Source organism: Chaetodon auriga, chromosome 13 (assembly GCF_051107435.1).
Source record: "Chaetodon auriga isolate fChaAug3 chromosome 13, fChaAug3.hap1, whole genome shotgun sequence".
Lineage (NCBI taxonomy): Eukaryota > Metazoa > Chordata > Actinopteri > Chaetodontiformes > Chaetodontidae > Chaetodon > Chaetodon auriga.
The window spans coordinates 20,649,192-20,662,037 of NC_135086.1; the positions used below are offsets into that span (position 1 = coordinate 20,649,192).

General features: G+C 43.3%; 1 protein-coding gene across 1 annotated transcript in view; it reads right to left on the reverse strand.

The window, feature by feature from the left end:
• adcy5 (adenylate cyclase 5) overlaps positions 1 to 12,846 on the reverse strand; it is an 80,326-nt gene that overhangs the window by 27,042 nt on the left and 40,438 nt on the right. The window contains exon 4 of the mRNA XM_076746515.1: positions 4,351 to 4,462. Within this exon, the coding sequence (XP_076602630.1) occupies positions 4,351 to 4,462 (112 nt within the window). The remainder of the gene's footprint in view (positions 1 to 4,350; positions 4,463 to 12,846) is intronic.

Genomic DNA, 12,846 nt, shown 5'->3' on the forward strand with positions numbered 1-12,846 from the left:
GAGTTAGTTGATGGTCCACTAACCCAGGTGGCTAGATTGTGTTGAAAGCACTGGAGAAGTCAAAAAATATGACCCTCACCATGCTCCAAGTGTGACTGCGTCTTCCACGCCAAAGCCTGGTCAATATGCAAACTGTGGGAGGTCCAGCTTGCTGCTCACCAGGTGACAGAAGTGGTTCACTGCTTCATCAGGTGGGAAGTTAAGGCTACCGGCCTGAAGTGGATATGCTCTCTGGAATGGGCAGTCCTTGGGATTGGATCCACACAAGAAGTTTTCCACAGGGCTTGAACTCTCTCCAGACTGAGGCTCATGTTGAAAATGTGCAGAATGACCCTTCAGAGCTGATCTGCACAGTCCCTGAGCAGGCTGGAGCTGATACCATCCTGGCTTGTAGCCTTCCTTGCCTTCATCTTCCTGAGTTCCCTCCTGGTTACACATGTCAGTCTATGGGTTAATCTGCATGAACACATAGTGTGATTCACGCTGGTCTGAGGCCATCATCCAGTTGGTATGCCAAATGATTGAGACCCATATGCTGCCAATCAGTGTGGTAGACAGCCAGGGAAAGAGCTAGTTCAATACCTTGAGCCCAAGTACGTTATGCCATCGAGAGCTACTGTGACTAAACGCATTGAAAAACGAGAGGAAGGATGAGCTAAAAGTCAAGCTAGCCAGGGCAGACAAGCTTTGACCACCAACTGCTGGACACCTCTCACAAACGAAAGCTACATCACAACCACCTGTCAAAAGGTTTGTGTTATCTGGTAATTACAGTTTTTAACCAGGAAAATCTGTAGGGGTCTGACATATTAAGTCTCTCCTCTCAAAATGTCTGGTGAAAATATTCCAGCTCTACACACTTGAATGTATGTATAAAGTATGTTTTGAGATGATAAAATGACGGCTTCTGTAAATGGAGTCTGGTGGCCTTGGCAGCTCTTTCTGGTTAAACCAAGAGGGTCTTACTCTTTAACAGAAAGGGATCCTTTCCTTAATGTTAGCAAAAACTGAGACAGTCTGAGCCTGTCAGTGGCAAAAACAAACACTTTTAGTGGCTGAACATTGACGGTGTGCAAAGAGTTGGAGGGATCACATTGCAGGCGTTTTGCGGCGGCCAGCTGCAAAGCTCTCGCTCAACACTGGACCAATTTCAAACACAGTTGTCTCCATTAGTCATTTAGACACAAAAACACGGGAAAATAGGGTCTATAAACACAGATAACATTTGACCAGGATTTATCTTATTTGTCTGTGACGCTGAAATTGTCCAGGACTGACTGGGAGATGCAGTCCAGTGTGTTTCTCAGCACACAATTAACCAGTTAGTTACCAGTTAAGGGATTTAGCAAAGTGTCAATTGTTGATCTACTGATATACATTAAATAATTAGAGTGTATGCTGTTTCATGATGAATTGAACTTAGTTCTGTCTGTTTAAAATCAGGCTAGAAATCACAATTTCACAGGAGAGAAATTATCTATTCCCAGGTAAGTAACCAATAGTTCATTCAGCCTTAAAATGAACGAGGTAAGCACAGTCAAAATGTATTACTAAAACAAATGTACTCCACAATGTGTCCCAGAAGTGAGCATACAGTATAAATGTGCTTGTTTCTCAGACTCACAGCAACAACTTAAAGCTCCTCTAAGCATATTAACAATGCAATAAATGACTGCATGTAATGTGAAGGGGGTCACTCGTAGTGATGAACCCACACACAGAGTCACCTCTCTGCTGTTACCCTCAGCTCTGCAGAGCTTCTCAGTGTCTTTAAGTGCAGTTTTCATTTACAGCACAAAGCTCTACCACTGAGCCACAGTAGTCACATTGGAAACGTTAGCAGCTAAAGAGCCAGACTGTTCTCTGAAGACTAAGTGGATACCATACTACCTAAAAGGAGAGTGGACGTTGGACTTACATTCATCAGGTGGTCGAAACATTTATTCAAAAGAAAGCTAATCTTGCTGCGTGTCTGCCGACTGTGTAAATAATATCAATATACTGTTTACCTTGTCAACTTAATAATGTGATAAGATTTCACTGTTGTGCATTCGGTCAACCAGTTGAATCTTTGAATCTTCAAACTACTGAGAAGAGAAGAAGCCGAATTTGCAGATGTGAAACACTGTTACATACAGACAGCAGGGCTTCTACAATAGCAGTATTTTAGCATTGACTTGACACACAGAACTCAAAGACCCGTTGGCGGTGTGTTGGACACTAATGTGGTGTGTGTGTGTGTGTGTGTGTGTGTGTGTGTGTGTGTGTGTGTGTGTGTGTGTGTGTGTGTGTGTGTGTGATCTGTAGGGCTTGGGAGAACACTGTGTCTCATGATAGCCACCTGAGTATCTGTCCAGCACATGGCTCGGGGAAAATACAAAAAGAGCCACTGTGTAAAGAGCACAGACAGAGAGTGTGTGTGTGTGTGTGTGTGTGTGTGTGTGTGTGTGTGTGTGTGTGTGTGTGTGTGTGTGTGCCCATGTATTACTCACATTGTGGGGACAAAAACCTGTTTATACAGTCACACTGTGGGGACTCACCTTTCTTGTGGGGACAAAATACAGGTCCCCACAATTTAAATCATTACATTTTAGGGTAAAGACTGAGGATAGGGTTACAGGTTGGGAAAGGTTAGGTTAGGTATAGGGTTAGGAATAAGCAAATAGTGGCTATGGTTAGGGTTAGGGTAAGTCTCCAGGATATAAATTTAAGTCTACGTAATGTCCCCACAAGTGATGAAAACATTGTGTGTGTGTGTGTGTGTGTGTGTGTGTGTGTGTGTGTGTGTGTGTGTGTGTTCACACGTCCACAGACAGATACGAGGTACATCTGGCACGGACATAAAAGTGTCAGGAGCAACATTTCTGCTTTATAATGCCATTATGCCCGTTTGACTCATAAATATTGATTAGCACATCATTTCACCTTTCATAAACAAATGACATACATTGAACATTCGCTGGACAAACAACGAAGCTTCTAGATAGGAAAAAGAAAACATCAATATTCATGAAGGTGCTGCTCATGAAGCTGTGCTACCAACACATGTCTGGCTGCAGGATACCGATGGCAGACATTGTGGAGCTTAACACTGGAACTCTGTGGACATATCTGTACTTATCTTAGCACTGGATGGTATGTATTCAATAGCTGTTTAGTAGCTATTGAATACACTAGTTCCCAATCTGTTTGGCTTGTGACCATAAAGAAAATAGCTATGTGCTCTTGCAATGCTGTTGGTTTACAGGCTGTGACCAGATCACCCAAAGAACTCTCACTCCTCCTCAGATTGATTTATTTAATATTCTTTAGAGGCCTGGAGAAAGTAAAATTATCTAATAACTCATAAGCAAAGATTGTAAAAAAGACTGAAAGAGAAATTTCACCCTTCTGATTTATCTAGCAACCCTTTGGGTGGATCCCGACTCTGGGTTGGGAACCACTGGTCTAAGTGAAATGGAACCATACAGCAAATGAGTACGCCTGATATGAACCACGCCACTGTTTACCAGATCTTTCACAACCTTGAAACTGTGATGGCTTTGAACAAATGGATGCTGAGCAGGGCAGCTGCAGTCAAGCATCAGTATTCTGTTATTGTCCAGATCCACACTGGCTGCGTCGTGGCCCTTGCTTTTCTCTGAGAGCACCATTCATTTTTAATGGAACAGTCTGTTCCCATCCTGGCGTGGCAGTTCCATTGAACTTCATGTGCTCCCTAGGATTTGTCTCAGCACCCCCTCGGTCAACTATTTAAATTATTATGCTAATTAGACTCCTGAACGACAAGAACTTTGTCATGGATTATTCAGCACTATATTACAAATATTTCAATAATGCATCAAACATTCAGTTGAGATGGTATAAATTTTGCAATATCTACAGATTTTGTGCATATTCACAATGCTATCAGGCTACTGGGTTGATTTGAGCATCAAACTCGACAGAGGTGAACCTTGAACATCATGCACCGACATACATTCACAACGTTCAGTAAGCCTATTGAGGTAAATAACTAAACAACCCTCAATAACCGAGTTATTCACTCCACACACAAGAGAGAGGAAGGTTCTCAGGAACAGCAGAAATGTGATCAGGCTTGTCTGTCCTCAGATCTGATGTCACACAAGATCTTGTCTGAACGAGCCATGCTTCATTACTGCTATCTTTGAAAAACACCTTTGGGTATGTGTGCTGGGAATTGATCAGTCATTTCTATGTACTGTTACATTATCTGACCACTGACATTAATAAGTCATTTTCTGCCTTGCAATCTTAATACAAACAAAGTTAAAGTATATTAACCTTAGCCTTACCATACAGTGTACATGTGTGTGACTGCATTCTTACCGCTGCCAGCTTGTCAAAACGGGCGAAGAGTTCATTAAGAGTCATCACCAACTCCTGTGCTGTGCACTGGGATGCCAAACTGGTGAAACCCTCGATGTCTGCAAATAGGATGCTGCAGAAATACAAAGACAAGAGAAACAGAATTCAGCACTCTTCATTCTCCCAGTTTAGAAGGTCCAGTTCTCTCTGCCCTGCAGTGTTTGGGCAGTGTTTGGCTAGTGAGGCTGCAGATGGACATGTGCTACCTTCATGAGCAAATGGCATCACCTGCCACTTCTTTTACCTTCCAGCAATGAGCTTTAACAGGAAGGTGTAGCCCATGGGAGCTTCAACTCAAACTGGGCTTCTCTGAAGATGCATGTACTGTAAACATCTCTCTGAAGGGTGTTCTGGGTAACCTTAAATGCAGAGACTCGCAGAAGGGCCAACATGCGCACCTCCCAAATCTCAACTAGGAATTGTGTGGACCTGTGCATCAAGCTGGTTGATCAGTTCCTGTCACAAAGTGGATTTGATAACAGAGACAAAAACATACAGTCCATAAACATAAAAGATACAAGAACAGCCATGCCTATTCTGAGTGAGCTACGTGAATGTGCGCCTCCATACAGCCCAGAGAGGCATAATTCTGACCTTATTCCACCCATTTGCTTGCTAGTCAGCCACAAGAACATGATCCCTGTGAACGAAATCAATTATTGTTGTTTGAATGTTAAGGCAAAGCCAGAGGGCTACTGGCAATCAATTCCCTGCACCACCCGTGGCCAGCCCAGCATTCATCAGAGTCCCCTGAAGGACCCGAAACTGAAACTTATGACTCCATCGTTCCTACACTGCAACTACACTGGAGTTCAACCTCCCGGCCAGCCGAGTCCTCACTGCGAGGAGTCTGCATGCTCTCCCAGAGCTTGCTTGGGTTTCCTCCAGGTGCTCAGGTTTCTTCCCGCAGTCCGAAGACTGGGCAGGTTAAGTGATGACTCTAAATTGCCCGATGGTATAAATGTCTGTCTACGCCTATGTAAGATTTTGAATTTACAAAGTGTTCCTGCTTTGCCACCGTCCATGAAACGCTTGATGTCAAAACTCTCAAAAAAGAAACCATTATGGCCTTTCACCCGGCGAGAGTTTGAATTCAAGAAACTGTCAGGCAGGAACTGAGAGAGGTAGGGGAGCCTGATTAAATGAGTCTGGTCCAGATGTATTACTGAAGGCAATGATGGGGGTGAAAGGTGTGAGACTGTGCCTTAAGCAGCTTTGTACAGTTGTGACTAAATGTAATACAATGACTGTAATTTGTACTGGATAGAGCATTTGTGCTAATGAGGTCGTGTCCTGGCAAAATGACGTATGGAGACAGAGAGAGAGTGAGGCTGAACACATTTGCGAGTAACTTTACTTGTAAAAAGTTACCTTCCCTTCCCCGAGAACAAGGTAAAGTGATACAGCAAAGGTCTCTGTGTGACTGACGCATTTTCATTACTCTCCTAACACCAGCACAGCAGCAGGACAGATGATCTCATCGGCCTGATTCACTTCTCTCAGAAAGCAGCAAGGGCAAAGGGACCAGCAGTGGTCTCAGCATTAGCTGTGGGACGCAGACAAAATCCACAAGCTTGTCCTGAATGGTTTAAATTGTTCTGTGAAGCATCATAACTCCCTACCACTTATCTCGCGCTCTACATTTCTTTCTTCAACAAACATATTTACTCTCCAGTCACTGATTTTTCTCCTGCAGTGAAACATGTGACGAACATCATAAGTCAAACTCAGAAGACAAGACCGGCCTTGTGTCTTTTGCTGCTTAATACGGCCTAACGACGCCTCCCTTGCAGCAACTTTGACAATGACTCACCTGAGCGTGACTTGTGTCTTGTGGGGTCTCCACTGATCACACAAACTTAAAATAACCTTTGAAGAAAAATCTATCTCCCACCTTAATCTCTTTCATTCTACAGGCTTCTAATTATGGACATAAATATTCTACAGCAGGTTGGACGAGAGCGTGACAGAAAGGGGTATGGAAGCAATAGTAGGTGGACAACCCTGCTCGCATCACTACCATTGTGTATTTAGGTCTGGGCCTATTTTTCATGGTTTGGGTAGGACCCATTGTTCTAAATAAGGAAGGTTTTAATGCCACAGTATGGTACAGGTATTTGTAGTTTTAGCATTTCCAGTGTTTCAGGCCAATTTGGTATAAACATAAGCAGTCATATTATTTGAATGGAGCACTGTTTTAAATCAGGCAAACAGGCCATCAGCTGATATGTGTCAGCTGACTCTTTCAATCACATTTGCACAAGTTAACAAGGCAGTCATCATAATTTGACAATACTGCCTCACTCTTCTGATTATTCACGCCACTGCTGCTCTAATGCACGCTGCTTAGTCCAACCAGCTCCTCCACTGTACGATTATTCTGAATCACACTCAAAAATGTAATTAAATTGACCATGCTGAAGTAGCTCTGAGCTAATTGTCATCTGCAGTCCCTCGCAATTCACAGTTAATACATAGAACACTGCTGGGATTCAGTGCTAACACGTGTTTTAGAGCAAAGTGTACGATCATACCATGACATTTATACTCAGCAGCTACGTGCTCTATCACTTAACCCTTGATGAGAATAGATAGTTTCCATGATTTTTCATGTGTATATACAACAATGTAAATTAGCATTAGCATTTCTCATGTCTACACCATGATCATGTTGTGGAAGATGTATTACACAGTAAACAAGATAAACTAGGGGCCTAACTAATGCTTGTGGCACATCTCGTCATATCATTGGGAACTGGATTGTTATCTTTAACATACAGCATCCTCTTAGTATGAAGACATCCAAGACGGTACATGTATTTCATATTATATCATATACTTTCTAACTTAACAGGGAGTGGGTGGCAGTCATTATCTTGTATTTTTTATTTTCTCACTTTGCAGCTTGCCATACTACTGTTTTTGTATTATTCTTATATTTTTATCCATGAGTTGCATGACTCTGCTCCTGCAACACCCATATTTTCTTGTGGTTACTTGTACAGTGATCTGCACATGTTGCATATGATTCACAGCTGGATTATAAAATCCCAGGTTCAGAGAGCAAATTCATGTCCAGCTACGTAATAACAACTAGCCAGGCAGCATAGTCAGTGTCTGATTTTTTTCAGTTCTGACTATGAAGAAGTAGCTTTCTGAGTCAGACCCCCAGGAAGGACAAGATAGAGTTATTAATAAACAAAGGCTTGAGCCCAAACAAGCTCACATGGATCTCACAGGATAGGTGTCTTAGGAACATGGTGTATTTGTACAGCACAGTATGTGTGGGTAGCATATATGCACATACAAATATGTGAGTTTGTGTTGCAGGTATGAGACATTCATTCTGTGTGTATGTTTCAGGGTTTTTCAGGGTTCACAGACTTTTCTCTTGGCTGTCCACATGTCAAGAGCACTAACATGTTCTAATGAACCTGGCCTTCAAGATGCCAAATGTCCTGAGTTTGGTTCTGAGGTTGAAAAGGATTAAGAGTCCCCACTCTGGGGTACACATTTCTGAGAATAATTGATTGTTTTCTGTGAACAGTTGCATGGGAGGTCGAAGGAAACCAGACACTCGACCAGCGTGTCTGAGCTCAGAGACAGGTCTGTCTCGCTGGGTAGGAGAGGTGATGATTTAAGAGGAAAGACGGAGAGAGATGGCTGGACCGTGGAGGGAGAGGGAGGGAGGAAGCCATGCTCTGTGTGGACCCAGTAATGAGTGCTTTAATTCCCCAAAACCTCTTTAGATGCCAATTAAAAACAAGTATTAACATAAGCCTCTGGTCCTCAGACCGAGGAGGTAGAGGAAAGATATAGGGAAAGATTACTAAAGATTCAAGGTTTGACTTATTTCAGAAGTAAGAGATCAAGGCAGAGTAGAGCCGAACATTTCATTAAGAAACACATGATTCGAGAAAATCCAACTAAAAACTTTCTCACTAATGTGGCAGATTTCAAGATTCAAGACCACATGAAAATATTTAGAATGTGTGTTTAATCCAGTGTGAAAGGCAGATTATGCTCTCTGTGTTACAATGAAGCTCTACAGTCAAATACACAATGCACAGATTTCCTGATGGATCATCAATCCCTCGCCACACTCCCCACTGACACAGTGAAACCTCGACAGCCTGATGTAACAGCAGTGGCGACAGCGAGTGGTGAGCTACAAATGCAGGGGAGGGTATGAGAGACAGACCTGGGGTCTTTAAGTCCCATTTAATCATTTCCTTGGTGATGACATTGGACATTTTATTTTACATCTGATGAAACAAATTAAGCTGCAATGTAAGGGTTAACTTAAGGCAATCACGTTCCAACTGAAAACAACACAAAGACGTGAAAGGATTTAAAATCAACCACACTGTCCCGTGAAAATGTGAATGACTCTGAGACAAATCTATGATTCTTTGTATGCTTTCAGATCGGTTCATTTTGTGGGGTAGGGACAAACAGAGCCTTTCCTGATCAAGTCAAGGGTGACTGAGGACAAGAAGCTGAAGAAGGCAGAATCACTCGGTTTGAGGAGGAAAGATGAATGTGTGGTTCAATGCTCACGTTAGCTTCATCCCACAAAATGAGAGAAACAGGATGTGCAGGCTTCGCACAGATATCCACAGAAGACATGCCGAGCACAGCGCGTCATGTTAAACTGTCAATAAAAATCCCACGTTCCCATTGGACAGAAGGAATGCCCCTGCATCAGCCATCGATAAGTTCAGGCCTGTGCCTCAAGGGGCAAGACGACTGAGGCAAGATCTGGACTGATGAGATATGGATCACTCGGATATAGAAAGAGCCTTTAAAAAACGTGAAGCACGTCTTCATGAGAGGAAGAAAAGGCAGTGGCAATGTAGACATTTACTGTAAAGTGTCTTGACACTTCTTAGTCAGAGGTAAAGAGAAACAGACTTGCAAGGAAAACTGGAAAAGCCAATAAAAGACAATAGAGAGACCGTCCACCACCACAAACTCTGTTTTGGGTCAAATCTCATTTGAACCAAAGCTGTACCGTGCTGCCCTTGCTTGACCCCGTGATCCCCTCTCATCTGGCAACGCCACCAGCCAGCTGCCTTTTTTCCGCCCCCTCGGCTGCTTAAGCCCACTGCTCTGCTGGTGGCTCTCTAACCTCAGCCAGGAAAAAAAAATCTCACACAGACCCTTCAGTCCTTTTCATCGGCGTCTGGTTCAGACTGTTTCTGCTTCTCTTGCTTTGTCTCTTGCTCCATCGTTCCATTCACCCGTGTGTATGACTCATCCTGTCTTCATTTCCTATCATTTCCTTCCTCTCCACCCCTCCGTCTTTCTTTCCCATCTCTTTCAGATTGTTGGCCGACCTTGTTGCATCTTGTTCAATTGGGGGATCGTTTGCAAACATTGTGTATTTATGGTGCTCTCTGTCGTCTCATCTGCTAAACATCTGGCATCTGGACACCTGTTTAGGATGGATACAAATCCTTGAAGCTCAATTTGATCTCATCCTTTAGGAAAGCACAGCGTCCAACAGGCTGAATACTCCTTTACGGTACTTACACATCAAAGTGGCAGACGTGTTTCTGTCACCACAGTTCGACTCATCTCATCTCCACTTCTGTTCAAAGGCAGTGAACATCGGCTGATTTGCATGTTGAATGTCTGCATGTGTGTTGCTGTGTGCTCACCAAGGACACGCTCTCAGGTTAGGCCTCGCTCAAACAGCATCAGCAGAGCAGCTGCATCACACACACTAACCCCACGTGTGTCTGCTGTGTCAATTCTTGTCCTTTCTTCAATTAGAACATGAAGAACAAAGGCAAGGTCAGTTCCTCTAATTTATGCAATGTTCTTTCCATGTCTTTCTCTTCAGGGTGCTGCTGGCCTACATAACAGCAGCCACAGTCGCAGTGTTCTGAACATTTCCCAAATGCTGACAGGGCGGCCCGGCGGCATCAAAACATCTGCCCCAAAGCCCTCTTGCATAATCGCTTAGTCAGCACACATTTTGGCCCTACTGCTGAACCCACAGGACACCATTTTAGTCACAGGGACAAACACAAGTGGGATAGCACACTCTCGGGAAAAGGTACTGCAAAATGTTGTCACCATGAACAAATACACGGAGGTACCGTTTGTTCAAAGTCAATAGCATCATCATCAGTGGTTACCAACTAAGCCTTCAGATCTTAAATCTAAAAGAATTAACGAGTCAGTGATTTACCTTTAAACAATGATATGATCAATTTGGATTAAAATGTAATCCACATTCCTTCATATGTCATTATTTAACCTGTGCATTCAAAGGACTTGGTGTCATCCATGCAGAAACAAGATTTATTAGATTCTTCAGCCTTGCTAACAGTTCTGTGAGGCAGCACCTTAGACATAGCGATGCTTTGAGCTAAATGCTAACATCAACATGCTAACATGCCCACAATAACAATGGCTAATGTTAAGTAGGTGTAATGTGCAGCATCTCAGTTTTGCGTATCAGCAAGCTAACATGTACATTAGCATTAAATACCAAGTACAGCTGAGACTGATGGGGATGTCATTAGTTTTGCAGACCATAATCTGAACAATTGGAAGTTAATTTTGACTCTATAATAGCACCAGAGGAAAGATAAGGGGATCATCAAAGTCAGTAGGATCCATCACCTGGGCACCATGGATACATGAACAAACTTTTGTGCCTATCCATCCAGTAGATGATGAGATATATTCACAGAGACCAACTGATCAAATGACTTGCAGACAGACACTGGCATCCCTATAAAGCCATTCCACCAGAGACTTCTTTGAAACGCAGCAGATTTGACTTGGACTTGGCCCTAGAAGGTCAAAAACAGCTCTGCAGTGTAAAAAGGCAACCAGCAAGGGAGAGACAGAAGTACCACCACATGTTCCTGATTCCTCACCAACATCCCTCTGCTTACTGTTTTCAGTGGGGTCAAGCTGGCAGCGCTGCTTAAGATGAATTGAACCAGGACTATAGTGGTAGATGAAATCCCCCTCCAGCACTTCAATATTCATATATTTGCAGTATTACAAACTGGGTGTCGGCCTTCACATACCCAGAAAAAATGCTGTTGTAAGTTACTGCTAACTGCAAACCGAACATTTCCTACCGCTGCATATTGCAGGGAGTAATGGAACAAAAAGGAGCAGCCACAATGAGCTGCTAGCCAAGGAGCTGCAGGCGACAGGCTGCACACCTCCAGCTTGTCAGCAAAGTAACAAACTCCTTTCAGTTTCACTGTGCCCTGCTGCACCATTAAATCATCACAGTCAACGATGGAAAAAGGCCAATTACTGCCTGACTCAAGTACCTCGCATACATCTGTTTCTGAGTGCCCAGGACTCCTGAATTAAGAACAGAGGACAGACTAGAAACTCACGCTAATGCATATCTACTGCAGCAACAAGCTCCAGACCCCAAGACCCCTTCTCCACCTCTCCACCTCTCTCTGTTTTCCCTCTTACTCTTTAGTTGTAGCAGTGGGAGCTGTCACTTCTCTTCCTGTTGTTACTCTGCCTCTCAGCAGAGTCCCAATTACCAAAAGCCACTGGCCGCTTCCCGACAGGCCACATCACACCTGGTTAGCTACCCATTAACCACACACTTATGACCACAGACAGAATTCAGCCAACCTTAGCCGATGTGGCTAATGTGCCGCCTACTCCCCAGTGAGTCACAAAGAAACCTACAGTAAGACACTCGAAAGTACCAAAGCAACTCCTCATCCTCGTTTTGTCTCTCTTGGTTTGTTTGCTTCAGCTGAACATGCAGATTTCTGTCAGTGTATCTCTTCTAATTATGAAAAGTGTAACGACTTCACTGGTAAGAATGAGTTCCAGGTCACTGAATTTTGGTCAAGCTTCACAGCTGCAATGAATACATCCACTGAGAAGCCACATGACCTTCTCGGTATGTGTCTCTTAATTGCAGATAACACAACTGTATTCTTATAATGGCCACACGTCTGTGTGCACAATCACTCATAAGTGCTCATGTGGCTTGGTGCACATTGGTTTCAGTAAGAGTAATCCTATCACATGCCCGGGAAATTTCCAAATTTGTCACCCCGGTCCGCTCTTAAAAACAATTTGCACTCTTAATTTCATTGAACTCTTAAACTTAGGCATCCAAAAAAAGCACCGTTACTGATAATGATCAGATTAATAGTAATGAAAAGACCTTTGTGTACAAGAGCTCCAAGTACATGACCTGATGCTCTAACCACTGAGGATTCAAAGGGGCACATTAAAGTGATAAAGGGCTTGAATAGCACTTATTATGCATTGAAGATTGGGCTTCCACCTGACTGTGACAGCTACGGGCCATAAATCTCGCACTGCACGGTTTGATATCTAAGCTGTTGTTGCTATACAAACACACACACACACACACACACACACACACAGTTATAACAGTGTGTTTCGGGGTCATCTTGCTGCAGTATTTTTGTACTCCACAAG